Source organism: Artemia sp. Qi Xiang Cuo, chromosome 4 (genome assembly GCF_049724085.1).
Source record: "Artemia sp. Qi Xiang Cuo chromosome 4, ASM4972408v1, whole genome shotgun sequence".
Lineage (NCBI taxonomy): Eukaryota > Metazoa > Arthropoda > Branchiopoda > Anostraca > Artemiidae > Artemia > Artemia sp. Qi Xiang Cuo.
This window is the reverse complement of record NC_142797.1, coordinates 63,164,661-63,188,467: the sequence shown is the minus strand read 5'-3', so window position 1 is coordinate 63,188,467 and position 23,807 is coordinate 63,164,661. Positions and strand designations below refer to the sequence as shown.

The window sequence follows — 23,807 nt, the reverse complement described above, 5'->3', positions numbered from 1 at the left end:
TAAGATATAATTTTTTCCTCAAGAAGTGTGTTTTTGGTAACTCAGCCATTATTAACAGAATCTACCTAGATTTTGATGTTTGGGTGCGTTCGGGCATTTATGAAAATCCACGATTTTTGTTGTGTCAATAGATTAAACAAAATTTCTATCCGCCACGAATTTTTTTTTTTTTTTTTTTTTTTTTTTTTTATTATTGTTGGTAGAAGATGTATGACTAACCTTGCCCGAAAGGCAAAAAATTTTAGTTTTAGGCAGAGCAGAAAACAGGCATTTTCTTGTTCGTGGTGACAAACTGTCAGTAAGGAGCGACCCGGCACAACAGTAACCGAAACTCTCAAAAACTGAATTTTGATACAATAAATATATTAAGGGAATTGGCTTATTATACTGTTCCAAATATATATGTTCCATTAAGCATATTGTTATTCATCAAAGTCTAGTAGCCTAAGAAAATTTGCCTGATTCTCGAAAAAGGTGGAAACACCCCCTTTTGAAAGACCCAATAACTATGCCCTTGGAGATAACATGCCCCGTCACAACCTCTGGGAAAAGGACTTTAAGTTGTAAAATTTGCCCATTGTTTACATACAGTATTTGTTATGGGTAAGTGTGCATACACTTTGGGGGGGGGTGAATTTTCTGCTGGGGTATTTTCCACAGGAGAAATTTTTCATGGGGAGGGAAGGTTCCAAGGGTTAAACTTTTCAGTGAATATTTCACATCAGGAGAATTTGCCAGAATTCCTATACCTATTTTTTTTTTAGGATTCAACGAAGTTTCAACACCTTTACTAAAAATAATTCATGTCGGTTACAAACAAAGCACAAATATGCTTAAAAAACGCAACCAGTACACCTTTACTGAATTATACAACTAGCCAAATCATCACTGAAATAAACACAAATAAAGAACAAGAAAAAACCGGGATAATAATAATAATTACTGAATAATAAATTACAAACAATAGTAATATAAGAAAAACGAATATATTAAAAAGAAAAAGAAACCAAACTTAATTAATTTGTCCTCTCTCGTCTTCCAGCCCCGGGCTCACCAATTACCCGCAAGGAGATGCTTTTTTAACCGGTTTTTAAATTGCGGCACACTTTGCACTTCCCGAATTGAGTCTGGAAAAGTACTCCGGACCACCAGACCCGAGTGCCTTGCCACAAACTACAAACTGAAAACCACTCACTTGGTAAATACTTTACTCTGGTAAATTTATACTTGGTAAATACAATACTTTACTGCATCTACCTCTTAACTGGATTATTATCACTGGCTTAACTGGCTACATTGTTGGCTTACCCGGAGTGAAAAGCGAATATTTCTGTCACTGGGTAAGAAGTGGCGTGCTCATAAGTTATCAAGTGGAAAATTATAGATTCGAATTATTTTGTTATTCTCCCTCCTGCAATCATGCTTTGACCTGCAATTTTTGTTGGTAATTTTATTTAAAATATGGCCCTCACTAGATTTTGAAAAGTGATTTATTATTCTGTTTTTTTTTCCTATTTGTACTTTCGCAATAAGCTTGCATTATCAATATTTTTTCTTCTTTGAATTCAAACAACCCCCCCCCCCTGGCTCCTGTTATTGAAAAAATGCCACTCTTTGGATTTTTAAAACATTTTTGTTTTGTGTTTGCATTTTCATATTAAATGTGTATTTTTATTATTTTTTCTTGTTTTTAGACGATTGTCTTGTTAGTAGACGATTCAAGAATAATATAAAGGAGACTGGCAAGGGGGAAACATAGAAGAGATATATAGGTGTCATTTGAGGTAGAAAAGGGTGGCCGCGCCCCCTGCCAATAATTTAGAAACTATCGTAATTTATTGAATGAACCTAAAAATGATAATTGGTGAGGAACTTGCTTATGTGTTGCGAGTTTCATTTTTTTTTTGTCAAATAATCAAACTGGCTTGGATTAAGAGGTATATTTTAAACTAACTATCTATTAAATTAGCGGTGAGGCTGTAAAATTACGATAATACTAGTTATATTTGAAGTTTACAAAAACAAGGTAACTACTTATACTTGAGTCAGTATTCCTGTACTTCCTGGAGCTAGGAGGTGGTAGACAATCCCATTCCCCTGCGTGTGGTCAAGGATCGACAGCCGTGTCGTCTAAGCCCACCTGTGAGTTCAAGATCAGATTTGATGGTTTTCTTTGAGGATTCTGACTGGCTTCCACACCTGGCTTCCAGAAACCTAGACACACAGGAGTCATCAGGCCTGTGACAGGCATGGTCATACAAGGGGGACAGTGGCGGCAAATAAAAGTTTCCAGGTCAAACTTCTATTCAGAAAGTTATCTTATTATTTCATTCGGGACTTCGAGTAGATTCAGCCTGAGTATGCTTATGCACCAATGGTTAAATGAATTCAGAGCCTGAGTTTTGGATGTTTCGCTTTCATACTGGAGGATTAAGCGAAGAAGGGATTCATACGTTTGATGGTTAGTCTTCCCTTTGATACCCCTTTGATACTAATCTCCCTTCTTTTCCAAAGCAGTCTATGAACTTGTGGAAAGATAGAGAAGACTACTGATTTGATGGCACTAATTTAATGCCTGAATCCCCCATAAATGTCAATAGTTGAGTCTAGATATTTTAATCTGCCAACTAGCTTATACTGGCAGTGAATCAGGATTAGAAGTAAGTAATATTCACCATTGGTAACACTTCTTTCTCCTCAACACTAATCTTTAATCCCATCGAACCAGCTACAGCAGATACTCTTTGAAGCATGTCCTGTGTTTCCAAGTAAGAATTACCTAGCAGCAAGACATCCTCCGCAGTGTTCAAATAGGTGATGTTGAAATCTGACTTTACGTTAATTCCAACGCTGCTTTATGTGGATTTTCTCAAAATCCAGTCTATTAATAAGATGAAAAACTCTGGGAGAGGATACCACCTATTCTCACTCCGAATTTAAAATTGAATCAAGACGAGAGTTCTCTGTTGTCTTAGATTGAGGCTCGTGTGTGCTTAATTCATGCCTGGGTTTGGTCAACGATCTCGAGTAGTGGTCCATCTTCCAGCATTGTCATCCAAACCCACAATGGACAGCCCAGTCAAAGGTGGCGACAAAATCAACGAAGTTTTTATTTGCGGATGTTTGGCCCTGCGTTTGAATATGAATCTCAGCGTGAAGAGTTATTTGATGTATCAGACGCCTGCTCTGATTGCAGCTTAATTAGGCTAGGTTGTCAAGTTTCTTGCAGACCTGAAGTAACCCAAGAGAGCAATAGTAAAGATCTTCGCCTTTATTATAATGAGGGATGTACTGCGCTAGTTTTTGCATCCAGTTTTTTTGTACTCCTTCCCCCTAAGTTCCATTTTTTTTTCGCAGTATTAAGATGTTTCTGACAATGTTGAAAGACATGTTTGTCTTTTCAAGATTTGTCTTACCTGCATGAAACTCCTAAAAAATTCAGGAAGCTTGCATACGCAATGAGTTCAGTAATTCAAAAGAATTTACGTGACATTTTTTTGTCAAGGGGCATTTATCAGGGGCATTTGACTCACCCTAATTAAACGAAACGGACTTGATCGACAGGTGCATTCCCTCAATATTGTACTTAAATGGGTTGAAGCCTTTACCGAGAGGGGTTGAATATCTTTCTTCAAAGTGGATATAGCTTTTGCACGCTTCTTGAATAAAGGGATAATACTAGAGTCTCTCAATTCTGAGGGCATGATTTTTGGGTCTAAATCACACGGAAATAGATCTTTTCAGTAGCCTTAGGGCTATTGTGAAGATTTCCGTCGGGATTCAGTGATTCTTGGGCTTTGTGATTTTTGAGAATCTAGATGACTGCCTGGATCACTTGTGAAGCTGGTTCTCCAACATTGACATCACCACAGAGACCATGCTTACAGGCTCTATCTACTCTAGCAGGCGGATTAGAAGAAGTACTGCTATTTATGACAACACAGTTGATATCGGAGGGTTGGGATAGGAGGGTTACGGTGGGTGTTGTAGGATTTAGCGAGTTTTTAAAATGAGACATCCATATTTCTGTAGTGTTGTTCTTATATGTGACAAGGGTAGCTACTAGCACTGCTTCTTATCAAATTTGTATTTTTCTAACAGTTTCAACTTAATACCAAAATTCATTTTTGGTATACACTCTTTTGAAAATATGTGTGTACACAGTGTGCATTGATTTAGTTTACATTTCCCCTCAATATTCTGTCAAATTTTCATTTTCAAACATCCACAAACGCATAATTACTAGACCTTTCAACTAAGCTGAACAAAATAGCTGTCTCAAAATTTTTATAGGATGACTTTGGGGTGGAGACTGGTCCCCCTCTAATCAGTTTTGACTCTTAAAAAGACCACTAGAACTTTTAATTTTAGCACAAACCTTATATGCCCTCGGGGCATAGCTTACAACCCCTTTCCCCGGGCTCAGAGGGGTTGTGTCAATCCTGAAAGCATTGGTAGTAATAGTAATAGCAATTTATTATCCAAATAAAAACAGAGACAAAACCAATCGGTAACACACCAAAAGCGTCGCTTGCGAGGGTTCATTAATTTAATTCAAATTTCCCCTCAATATTCTGTCAAATTTTCATTTTCAAACATCCCCAAAGGCATAATATGATCTTCGGACTATTTTGAGCAAAAGATGGCATGCAGGGGGGGGGCTAGTTGGCCTCCAATAATTTTTGAATCATAGAAAGGGAACTAGAACTTTCAATTTACAATCAAACGAGCCCCCTCCAAAGTTTTTACGACCATCCCTTCCATAAAAACTTTATATATCCCCGGATCATAGCTTACAACTATGCCCCGCTATTGCACGACAGTTACTGCGCTGCCTATGAACATGGATGAAATTCCAAGGAAAATCAACTATACGTTCTTTACACTTTTGGAATCTTAACGAAAGTTTGTCCATTTTCACCCAGCCCCCTACGCTTTTTTTTTAGTTTATATTAATTTGTAATTTGGATGTTTAAAACCTGGTGGAAACGATAACCTGTTGAAACCAAAAGGTTTGACCAGAAGTACGGCTTGCTGCAAGGGTGGCACACCCAAAGGTCAATAGAGGAAGATAATTTAAGTTTACTACTGAAAATACTAGACATGATGAATATGTTGAGGATGTAGGACTTTCCTATGGAAGTTTCAATCCCAAAGACTTTTACATACAACAAAGATATAATTAATATGTTTGGAGACTGTTGCCTTGATGATGCTGATGGGAGCACTTGTGCCTTGATGTTGAAAATACACCATGTGGGGACTGATGTCTTGAAAGCAGGAAAACTTAATAAAAGAAGGACATTTAGAAAAACCATCAAGTTCTGTTGTTATCAGGCCTGGATTACCAATAGCCCCAGTAGGCCCAGGTCTAGGGACACACAATGTCAGGGAGCGCAATAAATCATCAATGACTGATTTTTTTCTTAACGAAAACTGGATAAATGTGATTTATCGTCAAAGTGCCAGGTGCACTCAGCTGCCATGCAGCCTATTCACAAAAAAGTGATTTTGAAACAATGCAGGAATTTTGTGGCCACTTACAAACTGTCAGAATCTCCCAGGAATGGCATCTGAGAGTTCGGTATCACCTCTCTCTTTCATTACTTTTGGCTCATCAGTTGTGTTCTGTTCACTGCTTCTACTAGCCCCAAATTTTTGGGGGCTTCTCCGAAAATCTCGCAAAAACAGAGCGGTAAAAAGGCTTCGGCATACGAGCACTAAAGCTTTAAATCCGGCCCCGGTTGTCATGCAATCCAAAGTGGAAATTCCAGAGAAGACATTTTATGGACTTTGATCTTCGACTTCATGATCTTCGACTTTGACCCTGCCAAAGCCTGTCGGAAGCGACCTCGCGGCCGACCAAAGAAACGATTGTCCGACAGCGTATCCGAGTTCCTAGCGATGACAAATATCAGACCGAGTGAAGAACAAACCCTTGCAATAGACCGAAGTGGATGGAGGAGGCAGACGTCACTCTCTACGCCAAGTAGCACCCGGCAGGAAATCTAAGTCAAGTAAGTAAGTTTTTCAGTAATGACTTCAATGGATTTTATGGTTAGTTGGTTCGAACGCGGGTCAGTGGCGTGACTCAGTAAGCTCAGCCAGAGCCGACCCAACTCTAAATGGGTGCCTTGAGAAATATGGGAAAGGTAAACAGGAAAGGTGTGCAAAAGCACAGGATTCCCCCCCCCCCCCCATTGTACTTTCTGGACCCATGAAACAGAGATCAGCGTCCTCAGTAGAGATTGTAAAGTCTAATGCCATATTCTTTTATCCTTTTTTTTACAGAAGCTAATATGATGCTTCTTCGAATATGATGATGTTTCGGTGCATATTAGCTTTGGATATTAAAGCTAATAATATATGATGTCAATATAATGTCAAAAGTAAAATATGATGTCAAAAATGCCAATTACTTTGTTATTATAAAAATATATCTGCTAAAGTGCAGAAGTTTATACTTATTTCTCATCAGCAGTCGGTTCATAATGCTAAGAAAAGCCAATTTAAAAACAAAATCAACAGTCCAATCAGTATAATTCTATATGTAGCTTCGGGCTAAGCTTGTGTCCAGCCCTATTAGGTGGGCTGGGATGGATTCATTCATGACAACAGGAATTAATGTACTGAAAAGGAGCATTGAGTGGGGAACCAAATGGTATACTTTTTTTCATGTCTGATGTTTGCAGTCGCAGATCCATAGGAGGAGGGGGCTGGGAGTGGTTATTAATAAAGTAGAGCTTAATTCAACCACGGCAAAAAACCTATCTACACGACCATGTATATTTTTCCCACAGGAAGCTAAATCATCTCAGACCTTTCAATATAATTTTCCTGACGCTCAGAGTCCATTAAGTTGAGCTAAACTTAATTTAAAAAACAATACATCATTTAATAATTTAGCAAGTAGCCGTCCAAGAAGAGAGAAAGATCTGAAGACAGACGGCTGCGATAATCAGTATCAATAAATTCAGCTGAATAACTCCACACAAGAAAAGAAGTATACGAATCGAAATAAAAATCAGTCTCTCCTAAAAAAATATTATGAAACTATTGTTACTCTCCCCCCTCCCAAAAAAAAGCTTGCCTTACTCACAAAAAATGCTTCTCCAGTCTAGTCTTAAGCTACAGTAGATTCTAGTCTTATAGTGGATGTTCAGCCGCCTTAGGATATACCAAAGGAAAAATCACTTACGGCTTTAGGGGTTGAGTGGAAGACCAAGAAATCCAGATTCAGACCCAATAGGAAGGAGGTCAGAGACGTTGAAGTTTTATGCCCAGGTTAAAGAGGTTTTTGGATTTGATTAAATTAGATTACCCACCCAAGATATGAAGGACCTGGCTTCGTATTCAAGCGAGTTGTCTACCGTTGAAAAATAATTTTAGGGTCTTTTGAAAGAACGTATTTTACGCATAACTATGAAATTGTAGTAGTTAACTCATCCAGGAAGAATTAAAAATCAAGGTAAAAACAAATAACAATGCACTCAGGGTCCCAGCAGAACCCAGCTTGGTGTACTATGTTACCACAGGTTTTTTTTATTTCGTTTTTTTTTTAAAGAATCTGAGCGTTTGAATTTTTTAAAAATCTCCATGTTCCCTGATTTTAAAAAATCAGGGCCCTCAAGGACCCCTGATCTTTAGAAGACCCCAGTTTGGCAAACAACGTTGACTAGATATACTTGGTATGTAAAGGGTTAAAGGACAAAATGTCAGTCTAATAAAATTTCTCCTCGTCGTGAAACCTCATTGATAAGACCATGTTTTCATGAAAGCTCAACTGGTTGTCATAATTATGGCAGAATCATTAAAAGTTACATTCTGGGGTCCTCCGAGGATCCCCCTTAGTATGTCAACAGTTACTGCCATAGTGTCATGGAACATAGTGACAGTTAATGCCATAGTGTGGAACATAGTGTCTGTCAAATTGTTATAATAATTTGCTGAAAGAACTTGCACAAAGATGGTAGTGGCAAATCCTACAGGTGCTAGCCTAGAAGTCTTCCCTGTTAAAGTTCCTGCGGACCATTTTTCTATGAGAAAAGGAAAAAGGGCAGAAAGGAAACCTAAATCTCCTAATTTTACGATTTGGGCCATAAAAATATATCATTTTTTCAGTATTGATTTCCCCCTCCCCCTAGATTTTGAATTTTAAACATGAAGGAGGATATTATATCAGAGGTTGGATTTACAGCCAGATAGGGCCAAACAAAAAGCAGGATGTCTGGAGGAAGAAGGCCTTGAAAACACTGGAAGGAGGCTTATAATAATACCCTAACATGTCGTTGAAAGGAGGACTGGAAGGAGGCTTACAATAAGACATTGAAAGGTTCGAAATTTCAAAGGAGGGAGCCAGTAGTAAAGCTCTGAATAAAGTGACTTTTCATCGTTTCATCGGGCTTTTTACTGCATGGTAATGTCTCTTGGCGGCTCAACGGCTGCGTTGAAATATCTTTACCGAGTTGATGAAAATCCCACTCGTGCAAAATTATGTATCTTTTTGCCGAAACAGTCTTGATATGGCAAATTGTGATAATTTTTGGCTAATTCCCAAGAAAGATCGGTAGGTATCTTACAGACGTATCCACCTCTTGTGGTCCTTCCAAGCTAAGGATTCGGTACTCGTGAATATTTTATCTTACTCTAGATGGTCCAAGATCCCCTCCCCATTATCAGTTCACCCTAACAAATGTCGTTGACCCTAACATGACCCTAACTGACCCTAAAAGACCCTAAAATGTCGTTGAAAAGAGGACTGGAAGGAGGCTTATAATAAGACATTGAAAGGTTCAAAATTTCAAAGGAGGGAGCCAGTAGTAAAGCTCTGAATAAAGTGAAATGGCAGAGGAACGCTTGCCAGAATGAGTTGCTAGAATTAGTATAAGCGGTTTGTGGAAGGTATATCCTTTATCCCGAGGATAAGACCATGATCTAAATTAAACGCTTAATAAAGTTAATCCTTAATTAATGATTACGTTTTTCTTTAGGTTAAATGTCATTTCCTCAATTCCGTCAGTAAAAACTGCTTTGAATTTCCAACACACATCTTTCATGATGCACACATCACCTTTACATCCAATAATGACTGTTGCAACGTCAAATTCAATAAAATCATCACCAGTTACATCAATATGTATTACGTAACAATTTGATTGAGCTTTCTTAACTTCGAATTTTAAGCTGCCCCCATTCACAGGAGTTATCATCCATTCTTGTTGAAGCTCTTCGTTGATTTTTACATTCGCATCTGGAATCATATCAACTGTCAATATAATTTTAGGGGAGTGACCTTGAAGATTAATTAATGTTCTTTCATCAGGCGACTCCTTGTCTGGAAACTTCAAATCAATCTGAAAAGTAGAGATTTGGATTTTTAGTTCAACATTTTGTAGACTCTTATAAATATTTATTTCAAACAAAGGTGTAAATTGGGGGGGGGGGGTGTACCTCTTAGATTTCCTTCCCCCTTTGAGTTTTAAACATACTGTTTTTTGGTATTTTATAAATACCTTCTTTAGTATTTTGTAGGCAAAAAATTTGAAGAAAAAACAAAATTGCCCCCCCCCCCTTGATTTAGAAAATACATTTTTATTAACCCTCCATCCATTAAATTTTTTTTCAGACAGGCAATGGGTCGCGTAGTACAGGGACCTATCTACTGATTCCTGCCTTTGGCTGGGAGTGCAATAAGTGGTTGGGGGCAAACCATCCAACGCTTCCCATGCCCCCCTCCAGGATTCTCCATATACCCAATTAGAGCTGTGTTGACTGCCGATGTGTTTAGAAAATCCCACCGCTGACCTCCGTTCCAAACTAAATAATCAGCAACACCAGGGTTCGAACCCCTGTCCTTACGGACAAAGGATTGTAAGTCGAACGCGCTAACCATTCAATTTTGACAACCCCTTACATCTTCGAGAATTTTCGCCCTTGGTTTCAGATTAGTGAGCCATTCTTTGTTGGAGGTAAGATATTCATTTTAAAAACTGACTATCATTAGCTTAGATGAGCCCAACTCGTATTTTGGAACAAAAAAAAAGAACAAAGCAAAAATAATAAACCAATAAATTGAGCAGAGAGGAAAAATAATTTGACTTCAAAAGCGTAGATTGGCTTAAAACAAATAGTCATATAAACTTTGTGAAGAAGAATACCTTCAAAACCAGACTTTCATCTTTCTTGTTTTTAGGCATTTGTTTGTTTCAGAAGAAAGTTTCATTATAGGGCTTTTTGCACATATGTTGATGTTTGGGAAATCCTAAATTTGAACTGGAGGATTTGATTATTTGATAAGCTTGTAACTTTAGGATTTCATTTCTGTTTGCTAGATGCTATGTACTTTTCTCAGAGATTATTATTTGGGCATAGTTTTCAATGTTAAAAGTGTTCATAATTCGCATCAGTCCATATTCTATCCTGACACAGAAAAATGCTTTACGAATGGATACGTCAATTGAAAAGGACGCGTCTTACGAATGAATGATGATGAGACACTGAAATTGTGCTTTTCGGCCATCCATTTGGGGGGGGGGGGAGGGGCATTAGAGAACCAGAACGTCCTCAAAAGAGACGGGAAAAGGTCATAAAAAATTTAAAGGAAGTTGGAATTCATAGAATTGGGGAAGGGTGAAGCTTTGGATTGATTAGAGGTGGAGGAGGTCGTAAACCGTATGTGACTGTATTGGCTTAGCTTAAACATTCCAAAATAACAGCCAAAACTTATACAGTCTCAGTTCTGGTGTTAGTTCCATCAGTGGTGTCAATTCACGGAAATTAAGGGGAGGGCAAAAATGCACTTTTCAAAGCTTAGGGTTGGGGGCAGTTTTTTTTTCAACGGAAGTACTAAAGAAAAGCTTTTTTCCAAGGAAACTACCCCAAAAAGGTATTTTTTGAAATCTTTGGGATGGGGGAGAAAGGCAAAAGAGTATTGGGAGGAGTGCAATACTCAGTGACGTCAATTGAGGAATTGACATCACTGAGTGCTAGTCAGGGACGTCCATGGGCAAGAGGGGAAGTTACCCCCCCCCCCAGTAATGTGGAGAAAAAAAAATATTATATATCCCATGCCCCTTGACTATACAGATATGAACCCCTCTTGCCCCCCCCCCTCCCCAACAAGAGTGTTGGAGATTCACCGTGGTGCAAGTAATAGAACAAACTTATTGTCAAGGTTGAAATAGTCTTTCTACGATGGTACGAAAATTTCTAAGTTTTTCACCGATCCCTGCGAATATTTTCTTAGAATTCCAAATCTTAATTTTTTTACAGTTCGTTACTGTCCCATTAAATACTAACGTACTTATTACTAAAATAACAAGGGTATCAAAATAAAAACAATGTTTGCTTACTGAACCTTTCCTAGGCCTATTCATGAGAACCGTGATTTTCTAAGATTTTTCTTTTGTTTGTTTCAAAATTAACGGCAATTTCACACTTTTGTTTGTAAGAATTTTCATCAGTGTTACCACGTTGACCCGCGAAAATAAACAAGCAAAAGTAATTAGTTAAATCTGACAATACTTTTTATCCGCAACATTCAAACAATAACAATTTGTTGACTCCCAAAGACAACCGTGTCTTCAAAGAAAAACTACACTTTCTTATGCAGTTATGCGTCATATGTTTTTAGCTCATTTTTTGTTGAATTTCAATCATGTTTCTTTGTTTTTAAATTGGTGCCCGCTACCATTAAAAATTGCACAACTGCATATGGAGGTTTTTCCATTACAAATGAATTCCCGAATTTCCCCAATTTATTAAATTATATAGAGTTGTTTAAGTTTCAGCTTAACCAATTTAAACAATAGTATAATATTTCCAACGTCCTTTGTACTTAAAAATTTCGTTCGCCCGGTGAACTGGTTGCTCAAAATCTTAAATGCCACCATCGAAGTCGGAGCTAAAGAGTATTGGTAACTTATAAGAGCGAAAAATGGCGGTAATGTCGAAAAAAAAATAAATATCAATCCCATCTAGCGTCTGGCGACACTTGGCATTTTTTCAAGCTTCTTTATCGTTTTTCTGACAGGAACTGAGATGAGAGACTTATTGGTACTTGTTTGATAAAAGCCCTACCGCTCAAGTTGTTCATTCACTGACGCATTATGAAACCGGTTTTTTCGTTAATTTCTTTCAGCTTAGCGTGAGACAAGGCTAAGAGAAGTGACAGAAGAGATAGGAAATATATTATTTGGGCCATATATTTGCACATAAGGGGGGGGGGTAAAGTATTTGGACAGTGTGAAGTTAGAAAACAATTCTTAATTCATAACATGCAGAATAATTGTTCCTAAAATATTGGACATGCATATCCGCTAGAATTTACCCCCCATCTCTCCTAATATTCATATATATAGCCAAAATTTGTTTCTTAAGCATTATATTTTTATCATACTTAGGTATATTTCATTAGGATTGACCGTCAAAGAAACATATTAGAATAATATTAGGTAGGAAATATATCATGCAAGTACCCAGTTATTACTACCCTGAATTTACCAATTACACTAATTACCTTAATTATTCTTATTGCAAGTGTGGGCAAACGATAGATGGCTTTGATAGTTGTTTTTTTTGTACAATTGCGAAAGTTCCCTCTCTTCTAGGTTACCCATACTCTTTGGACAGAGCTTTAAAGATGAGGGCAAGCCTACAAATTTGCTTTTTCTATCTTTATAATAATTTATTTTCACATTTTATTTCTGTGTTTTACACTTTATTTTATTTCTATATTATTGTTCTTTATTTTTATTCTATTTCTTTCTATTACTATTCATTTCTCTTTTATTACTTTTATTTTCTTCTTCTTTTTCTATAGTTTACTATGACCTTTTTCACTTTCTGAACGACATCCAAAACGAGGAATGTTGTTAGCTGACAGCTCTGAAAAAAGTATATTATTAGGAAACAAATCTCTAATTATTTAAAAAAAAAATGTTTGGGATCAATTCCAGGATACCTAATTGCAGATTTGATCAAATTATACGTGGTGAAAATAAAAAAAAGAATACAAAAATAATACGAATACTTTAAGAAATTTAATGCTCGGGCATATTTATTTTGCATTAGAAATCAGTTTTCTTCCTGCTAATAACGCCAAAGATATCAATTGAAATCGGCAAGAATTTTTTCAATTATTATGCATAGGCCTATGATTGATAGTTTACAAAATGTTGCAAATCTACTTGTTTTAGAAATCGAAGAAAAATAGCTTTTTGTAGTAATCTGCATAATGGCAAAACTCGAGGGGCCACTCTCGCTCAGAATTCAGGTACATCCGGTGGCACGTACCAAGCTTGATGGAAAAGTGTCAAGCGTGGCTGAGCTGTGTGGCACACGCGGCGTTGCAAGATATACACCATGAGGTGTGAAGTCAGCGCCTCCTCGGCAAAGATTTTCCGTAAAAGGGCATCAATATTTAAATAGCTCAATAAAATGAAAACAAAGAAATTTAGAACGGTAATAATGAATTAAATTTTAAGGATTTTTCCTTTCTCATAGGAAATATACAACAGCTGCTTCGGCTCGAAAGATTTCCCGTTTATTCACAATTCATTTTTTTCATTCAAAAAAGATTTCATTTGAACAGAAATTGCAATTTCAAACGAAAGAACAAGGCACAAAGTTGTGACTTCTATTATTTAGGGCCACAAAAAAATAATTCAAACCAAATAAGGCCATGATCCCCTCTCCCCTCCTTTCCTGTATATCCACTCCTGATTTACCATAGGATAAATATATATTTAAGAATCAGTTTAATGCCATTATTAATTACATTTTTTGCGGGGAGGGGGGCTGTTAATGAATCTAAAATTTAGGTGGCCTTGAATTGCCTGTCCAATTTATAAGCTAATATTATAATCAATTTAAGCTGATGAATCAATTAAGAGCTCTTGAATTTGTTTAATTTGAATTATCTAGTAATTTTTAAAACTATTCAGTACATTTCAAAAACAATTATTTGTAAACTTTAGTACTATATGCATAAAAACCCACTTTCTCAAAGAATCAACTTGGATGATTAACAACTACCCTCTTAACTGGTAAACTTTTATTTGATTGGCAAGATATTCACAAAACCTATTTTAGGATTTGGATTTTTGTCAATATAGCATGAGAATATAGGAGAAAACACTAGCCCCAGGCAGAGCTTAGCGTCTGTTTATTTTGTTACAAAAGTAGGATATTTAAAAGGAATCGAACATTTAAAAAAACTTAAACGATTTTCGAGACCCCATCTCTTGTTCTACGTACCAATGAGTTGATATGTGTAAAAATACTTTTTATAAATATTTAAAAAAAATAAAATTATATAAAGCAGAATACAGAAAACAAAACATTTCAGGAAAACTTTTAGGAATAGGATTTTGGCGATTTAGCATCACAGTTTGGCGTCTGTTGACTTATTACAAAAGTAGGTGAAGGTAAAGCTAAAGAATACGGCGTTGGACTTTACAGTCACGGCGGTCCTGATCTCCGTTTCTTTGCCCAGCAGCCAGGAAGTGCAATGGGGGGTTGAGGGCCAACCATCCTGTGGTTTCACACACCCTTCCTATTTACTTTCCCCAGATTTCTCCAGGTACCCATTTAGAGCTGGGTCGACTCTGACTGAGCTTACAGAGTACAAAAGTAGGATATTTAAAAAAAAATCGGAGAGCTGATACAATGAATCTGAAATTTTGCAGAATTAATATGAAATTTCTTTGTAAGTGAAAGCTAATTTTTTTTTTTTTTGGGTGGGGGGGTTGAACTTTTTAAATCAAAATCCAGTCTGCACAAACTAGGCCTAGGTTGGCCCGAAAAAAAAAATTAGAAGGTTAAGTTGGTTAGTTCACTTTGTTAGGTGTACTGGTGAAAAAATTCTACCTCCTTTACCCTCCCCTGCATTTTAAAGCACCTGAATAGACAAATATGCAATGGTTTTGGGTAAGCTCAATAAGGGAAAACACCAAAAGATGGTGCTGGTGATTTTCTTTTCGACACTATCGCCAATTTCCACTATTACAAGTTTCCCACATCCTTTTGACTATGTAAATCAGTGGCGGAGAAGAGCAGCGGGGGATTGCTCCAGATGCCATCGTTGTAGGGGTGACAAAAAGTTATTCAAAAAAGACTGCTTTTTCTTCTGTTTTTCATGTTTACCAGTCAGCCTGTTATCTTCACGAAATATTGCTTTCGAAACAGGTTTATATCATTTCTTATTCGTTTTAACATGGATCACATGCGGCAGTAGTAGCCTGAATTAGCTTTTTCTTTTTAACACATCCTCCTTTAATAACTGATTAATCACTTTGCCATTTTTGTGTTTTGTTTATACTTTATTACGCATTAAGTTATTTACAAAATGTTTACAGCAAATTCTTTAACGCACAATTTACTTTTCCTTTCATTTCTTTGTATCCATAATTTAAACACTTCATCGGAGTTTTGTTAATTGTATGTTTAGCAGCTAGGAAAAAAAATTCAAAGAGGGGGGCGGGGGGGGGTAACAAGTTGAAATTCCGCCAGGGTGTCAGAAGACCTTTCTATACCACTTTGAACAACAAGGCAGGTCAACTGTAAAACAACCAATTTATGACAATGTAATTCAAAATAAAAGTACGTTTTAATGTTTCTAATAAATATAAGTAATTAAAACAAAAGGTGTTCGTATATAGCTGAAAATTAATTTTTAGTTAAGCTGATTAGGATTCTCCCCTCCAATAAAAGACAAAAATAAACAACAATGTTACCTGTCTAACTACTTGTGTTTTGAAGTCCACTTCGAGTATCCTATGGGCATTTGTATCAGCAATGTAAAGGATAGATTGGGAATTATTATAACACATCCCACCAGGTTCATTCAACTGAAAAAAAAAACATGGTTTGTGAAAGCACCGAAACATTGATATATTCATTTTGTATTGCTACAATTGTCAAAATTAAGATTTCTGTGACTTACTTTAAATTTGCCAAAAATCATAGTGCACCTATTTTGGCAATTTCGGTTACCTGGATATAGATAGTGTGTATTCACATAAGTTATAGGTCAGCATACCCTTGCCCTACACCTCTCAACGTTCCCTTAAGTTTCAACTGAATGCCTGAATCCCTTCCTAAGATATTGCATTTTGATAACCTGACAGCACATGCTCTTTTAATTCATCTCGCTACTTAACTATGCATAAATTATAATTTCCATAACAGCTTATAGTGCCAATTTCATTTTTGCCCGGATGGGAGACAAAATTGTTGTGCTTCTTCCCCTTACCCCCAAAAGTAGAGTTGGATTAATTTTTTCCATTATCTACAATTACAATTCTAGGAACTTTTGACAGCTTTGTCGTGGCTGATGTTCCTTCTGGTCTTTTTGCCACTCGTTCTTGAGCCTTACCCTGAACAAAGTCCAATCTTATAGCCAAATTATCCGTAGCAGTCCTCGTTTGTTACGGCTGCTAAAAAGGAAGCACGTCTTTCCTTTTTGGATTTTTTTTTTACTAAACAATGCTTCGACCAGTTAGCTTTTGTATTTTCTTTCCTTTTCTCTTTCTTTCCTCTCTCTCTCTGCTAATGTCTTTTTTTCTGTCAAATCCTTTTTGGTCTTTCCTTTTCGGATTTTTTTTTTGTACTAAGAAAATGTTTCGACCGGTTAGTTTTTGTATTTTGTCTTTCTTTTTCTCTTTCTTTCCTCTCTCGCTGCTAATTCTTTCTTTTTTCCTGTCAAATATTCACAATCAATTTCTAGTTGAAGTAAGTAGATTTCTTGTTCATTTTAATAAAAAAGTGAGGCTCCAACTTTTCCCAAATCAAAGACAAAAGGATCAAATTTTTTAAGACTTTTTAGACTAGCAAGATTTCCTGTAAGAAAGTAGAGTGTTAAATATTTCAGTCGTTATTATACGTGTCAACTGTGCGTGTTAACTTGTCAATTATACATGTTTTTTTTTCTAGAAAAACAGAGTCAATAAACCATTTGTTGCATACGTATAAACCATTTGCTGAGAAAGAATCACTGAAAATGCAAATCTATGTAATTTGCACCTTTATTTAACTTTCCTCTTCAAATTTAAATTTTGATTTGGACGAAAAATAACTTTTAAACCTAATTCAAAATCGTGGACGAATTTTGAATTTGAATTGTTGACGTTTTAGATTACAATTTATCACGCGGAAAGAATAGCCTATCAAAAGAAATCTAAACGTCTGAAGCGATAGCTTTCTCATTTAATAATAAATATTTGGAATTAAAATTTACCACACCTAAAACAAATATTATTGATGCTCACACAGATTTCTCACTTCAATATGTCTGTAAACCTCAAAAGCGTTATCCAATCCCAGCGCGGACGGGGCGTTCTCCAATCCAATAACATTATACCAAAATTGCGCGGTAGGGCTAGTTTGGTTAGATAGCCAATATAATAGAGGTAAAAGTCGACCCATATTTTTGCTAGGAGTGAGAGATCTGGTAAAACTTCCAAATGGAGAGTGATACAAGTTTTGTACAAAGATTTTGTACACAAAAAACTGTCTGCGAGTCTAATAATAAATAATTAGAGGTAGTAACCATGGACATAGAAGTTACTTCTTCATTAGTTAAGTATAAGGGATGCTTTATTGAAGATGAAATTGTATAACTGGCAACCACGTTTCATTATTTCAACTGTCATTTCCAGTCTAATTAAGAATCCAATTCCATAATAGTTCGAATTTTGATTTTCGAACCAACAATACTGCTAAGGAGCAAGATTATCATACTGGATTGTTTAAAAATTATCGAGTTTTTACGGCAGTATCACATATTCGTCAGCGTTGCCACGTTGAATCGTGAAAATAAATTAGCAAAATTAGTTGAATTTGACAACGCTTTTCGTTTGTAAAAATTCAGATTAAAAATCTGCTGATTCCTAAAGACGACTATATTCCAAAGGAAAGGTACACCTTCTTAAGCTGCTTAGTTAATATTAAGCTGTTTAGTCAAAATGAAGTCAATATGGATATGTCTTTAGCTCATTTGCAGCAGGTTTTTCCCCTATGTTTCTTTTTTTGGATTCGGCGCATGCTACTATTACAAAAAAACACGCGCAAATTTTAAAGTCGATTGGAATGAAAAAATAAACTCCCAATATCTTCTAATACAAACCATATACGGCAAAAATAAAACAAGAAAACAAATTTAAACTTTTTGAGAATTCGGTCGGGGATTTTTTGAAAATAGCAATAGAAAATTTTTCCACGGAAATTCAATCGGGGAGCCTTTGATCAAGAGCCTCGGACGTATCCACTGCGCAGTGTACAAAATCAAAGTTTCTATATGAAATAATCAAATCTTAAATTTTAAATATTTTGCCAAGTCTCGTTTTTATTTATTAGTCGAATTGCTGAATTCTGGAAAATCAATAGTAACTCACATTGCAGAAATTTTCGATTTCATTGAGAAAAAAAACAAAAAAAAACAGATTGTCAACTAAAAAGCACTGTAGTTGTAAAGAAAAAGTTGAAAATTGAAAAACAAAGAATTAAGAATTACTTGGGCATCAAAAGAGCCACATTTCCTCTTGTATAAATGCCACTTGAACAAGTAGAAGTTTAGTGCAAGGTTTTTTGAACAAGCTTTATTTTGTGATTATAAGAATCAGCAACAAGAACAATAAAAAAAATAAAGAAAAAATTGAAGAAAATAATGAAACAGAAAAACATAAAAAGATATCAAAGATTGAGTCGGAAAGAAAGTGCATAAAGATATAAATAAAATTTATTCCAAAATAAGTTGGTTCACTTTTTCTGTATGTACCGAAATAAAGTACATATCCACCATTTTCTAAAATATCCCAACTGGATGAGCAAGAAGGCGAATCGCGGACGCTACTCCAGGAAATCCCTCGCCTCAATTTATCGTTCACTTTGCCAGCCACATTTAATCTACCTTGCCGGTGCATCCCATGTGCTGACAGTGAGAGACTGTGAAAAAATCTGAAAGTGCTACTATAAGTATGCAAAATTTTTACTGTATATATCCAAGCGATACCGGAATTCTCGACTGGAAAAATATGGACTTCCGGAGCCATCCAAGCAATGGTCGACCATTCGGGACAATTCAGTGTTCAAAGTCAGATTGATGAGACGTCGTTTTTCACCTGCATTTGTTTGAGTTTCGTATCTTTATTTAATTTTTTTTTGAAGTTGGTTTCCTTTTTCTTTTTTGTTGTGCTCCACTATAATCTTTTTTGCAGATGGCGGGCAATTAAATTATTATTATTATTAATTGATTACTCATAGAAGAAAAACAAGATAAAGGTAATTATTAAACAAAAACCACTTACAGAATTAAACATTATTTCTCAACAATAATCGAATCTTGATTTCAAATAATTTGCCAAATCGCATTTTTATTGATTGGTCGGATTACTGAATGCTGAAAAATCAACTGTGACTGAGATTGTAGGAATTCTTGATTTCACTAACAATCCAACAAAAAAAGTTCAGGTAATGAAAAAAAAAACAATAAAAAATAGTCTCACTAAAATAAAACTTACTTGGGTATCAGAAAAAGATCCACATTTACTTCCATTTCCTCCTGTGCCAATGATACTTGAACAAGTCGAACTTTTGTGCAAAGGGTTTTGAATAAGCTTTATTTTGTGATTATAAGAATCAGCAACAAGAATACCATCACTCTTCACTGCTACTGCCAATGGGTGCTGTAACCGCGCCTCTGATAATGAAAGCCCGTCAACATCCCCAAATGCAAATAGATTCTTTAAAAAAAGTGAGCTGTTAAACAAATTTCTTAGAATCCACACTATCTTCACTTTTATAATTAAAATTAAAATGAAATGGCGGATAAATGTTTTAATTAAGGCAGTACAATTAGATAAAAAAAAATCATACATATACTAACACAAATCCTTATATTTCAGCTTCCCATCCTTTATCAACAAGGGAAAAGTTGAAAAAGAATTGAATTCTAGACGACATAGAAACTGAATAGAAACGCTTAATACATATTAGAATAAACTATAATATATATATATATATATATATATATATATATATATATATATATATATATATACTTTGCTGATGCTTCCTTTTTGATTCATGATGTTCGTTGAAATCACGTGTCTTCTAACCTCCAGATTTGTATTCTCCTGGGAGGCGATCGACAGTCTCATTATTAATTTTACTTACTTCATTTTTGAGCGAAACTAAAATAACACGTTTCTTCATACCATTTGTATGTGCGTTAAGGAGTCTTGATTTGTCTCCTTAACGCAGATTTGCTGTTCATCTCTTTCGTTGTGATTCTAACTGTCGCTTGTCTTCTAACTGCAGATTTCGCTGTGCGTCATTTTCGTTTGCAATTTCATGTGTGGTTCGTTTTGATACTTCTCCTCGCAAATTTTATTGTGCTTCATTTTCGCTCATCATTACGTCAGACTTTTTTCCACGCCTTTTGCTTTTGCTGTTCTTGTCAATTCTACACCATGTATAATTGGGCATGCGTAAGGTATTATTACCTCTGCGGAAAAATGATGAAATTTTCCCTTTAATTGCATAAACATGCGACAGAATTAATATGAAAAAATTTTTTGCAAGATTAAGGCTCTAAACGAATTTTAAATCTGGATCTCTTTTTTCGGGCCAGAAAATGTTAGAGTGCCATTTTTTTAGAAAATATTATCGTGCCGTTTTCGAAAAAGAAAATAAATAAATATATACAGTTATCCATCAAATATCCTGAAATACACATTTTCTAAATGATAAACAGGAAGCAGGAATTGAATTCACGTCAAAATGTACAATGCGTAATTTAGCTATTTCAGAGGGCATAGGCATTGGCACATTTCTGGTTTTGACTGAATTATATACATAATTACAGTAAAAGTATACCGACTGGGGAAAAGCTGGGAAAGATTTCTTTTTGGTATATATGATGTCATTCAAAATAGCAATTGATTTTGAAGGAATCCGAACAGCTAAAGCAAAGGCATGGGAAAATGTCTGACGTAATGATGCACGAAAATGAAGCAGAATAAGGCTTGCGGTTAGAAAATATGCGACAATAAGCATCACAGAAAACCCCTAAAGAAAATAATGGACAAAGATAAGCAACAGGGACAATCACATCAAATCGTAAATGAAATCTGCGATTGGAAGAAAAGCAATGGTGTGAATCACAACGAGTCTCAAGAGAAAGCAAAACTATAGAATGGATTATTATTAGCTGCATTAACAGGAAGGATGAATTGGATTCACGCCAGAATTTCTTAATACAAATGAAATTGCTGATTTGACACCTCATGACTTAAAGTTAAAGAATAAAGTTATGATTATGCTACGGCGTAATTAAAGAATTAAATATATACAAGCCTGCTGCGTACCGAGTGCCGGGACCAGGGCGAAGCCAGTGCTCCCGGTATTTATATTCAATACACAATAATTAGCACTCGATAGTGCTAATTATAGTATTGACTGAGCGCTTGAAAATATGCGCAATAATGGCATAAACAATATACAACAGCCCTAGAAAGAAAACCAAAATAATGAAAGAGCCAAAATACCTCTATTTGAGCAGAATATGCATAAAAAAAAAACGGGGGAACACTGAGAGACCCTGATTTATCTTAGAATCCCCAAGGGGGGGGGGGGATTCATTCACTATTTTAAAAACTGGTATCTATTATGTGTTGAGAGTTCTAAATTTAGCCTGAAAAAAAAAAAAATAAAGTGTTGGGTTCACAATTATCTTTTAAAAAAAAGTTACCTCGGGAGGAGTTTTTAGATATGAACTATATAGGTCCCAGCTCTTCGCTCATAAGGATGAAAGAGGCAACTTGAGGATTTTAAAAAGTTAATCGCTATAAACAATGGCTTATTGTAATTCTAAGAAGAAAATGAAGTATATTCTCTAAGAATTTTTTGTTCTAAAACGTAAAAATCATAAACAGTTGTTAACTGATGTAAGTGATAACAAGCATCATTTCAATTTACGCCTGAAGGAATTGTGTTTATACAAAAATTAGAACACACAAATTCTAACAAAAAACGCAATACTTGAGTTCAAAAATCACCCGAAACATGTACAAGCTTATTTTAGTGGTTTTTGACTAGTAAAACTCATTTATAAGTTCCAAAAACTTATGACTTGTCATTACAACAAATTAGAGATTTTTTGTGCATTATATGCTTTACTTCTAGCGTAGAATCAAAACATGCAGCAGAATGTTTTATACCTCATTCAAATCCAAACCTAAAAAAGAAGCTATTAATGAATTTGGGGTCCTGGAACAACCAGGTAAATAGACGCACTTTTTTATTACTTGGCTGAGTTAGACATATTTTAATATGTCTAATTTTTGTTTATTCTATAAACAAAAATTAGAAAACTAGTCATTGTGAAAATGAATATATCCATTACTTATATTAAATTAGACAATATTTTTAAATCTTTTTCTTTTAAATTTTCTATCATTTGTTAATAGTTCAGAGGCCACAAAGAGAGAAAACTAAAAAACGGGACAAGATACATACCAATGTTTAGCCAATAAGCTCCAGGGAGCCTGTGCGGCTGAAATACGCAATAAATTCCTCCGTAAAACAACCAACTGACACCATATACATGATTGTTATATGTTGTCATATATATTTATAAATATAAATATACATATGATTGTAAAAAACTCTCCTGTTACTTACACTAGGGTCCCTTTCCCCGCCACATACAGATTTGCAAGAGCCATCTTTCATTGATATTCTCCGAATAGTGGAGCTTTCACTGTCGGCAACATACAACGCGTCATTTTCAACGTCAACTGCGACACCTAGAACGATAAATAAATTCACTAAAGTACAAGGCCATCAATATAAAAGCGCTATTTGCCCCCTGTCCCCATCTAAGGTCTATTCATGCGTACAGGCCGCGAATATTTTTCTTCTAGTTGTTCTAAAATTATTAATTTTGTAAGACAAGGCTAGTTCGTAAATATTTGATAATGTTTTTCGTTCGTAAAAATTCAAACATTAACAATCTGTTAACACACTAAGGAAAACTACCCTTTCTTAAGTTGTTTAATGCCATTTGTTTTTAGCTTATTTTTCCTGGTTTTTCACCCACATCCATTTTTTTTTAATTTGGCGGTCGCTACTACCCAAATGGCGGTCGCTACTCCAAAAACTGCACAAATGCTTTTGGAGATCTTTTTCATTAAAAATTTAATTTACCATTGTTCCTATTTTTAAAAGTTTATGGGAATTTCCATCTTTGGTCTTGGAATTTCCAAGACCAAAAGGTGAAAGACCCTCCCCCCCCCCTCACAAAATGAGGCACGAGTATTTTAATAGTCCATTAAAGACAGTGGCGTCGTTTGGGAGGGGCAAGGGGGGCAGTTGCCCCTCCAATAATAAGGAGAAAAAATTATCATATAGCTCATGCCCCTTGGCTCTCCAGATAAGGACCTTTTCTGCCCCCCCCCCCCCAAATAAAAAATATGGAGCTACACCACTGATTAAAGACACGGTAACTTAAGAAGCCTTGCGTTGTTTTATAAGAAAAAAAAATCACTAATTCCTAGCAAATAGTCGTGCCTATATTTTGCTAGTTAAATAAAGTTATTACTTGCTTCTGCTACAGGTAAATACTATATACTATGCCTGTTGCCGATTATCCCAGCTTTCAAAATCCGATTATCCAAAGCACAAATCTGGCAAATTAAGTACTTAGCCGTTTGATATGCGAAAGAAATGTAAAAAAGTAATTTAACATCAATCAAGATTTAACTCCTCACCACCATCATATTATAGTTCTATAATTCTAAAAACTAGCG

General features: G+C 35.6%; 1 protein-coding gene across 2 annotated transcripts in view; it reads right to left on the bottom strand.

Annotated features, from left to right (window-relative positions):
• Positions 1-159: 159 nt before the first annotated feature.
• LOC148953315 (NHL repeat-containing protein 2) overlaps positions 160-23,807 on the bottom strand; it is a 217,865-nt gene continuing 194,217 nt past the window's right edge. For both annotated transcript variants that reach the window (XM_089088480.1, XM_089088479.1), the window contains exons 8-11: positions 22,681-22,805; positions 19,518-19,739; positions 15,735-15,848; positions 160-9,353 (exon numbers count right to left, since the gene is read on the bottom strand). In XM_089088480.1, coding sequence (XP_088944606.1) covers positions 8,964-9,353; positions 15,735-15,848; positions 19,518-19,739; positions 22,681-22,805 — 851 coding nt within the window. In that variant the 3' untranslated portion in view covers positions 160-8,963. The remainder of the gene's footprint in view (positions 9,354-15,734; positions 15,849-19,517; positions 19,740-22,680; positions 22,806-23,807) is intronic.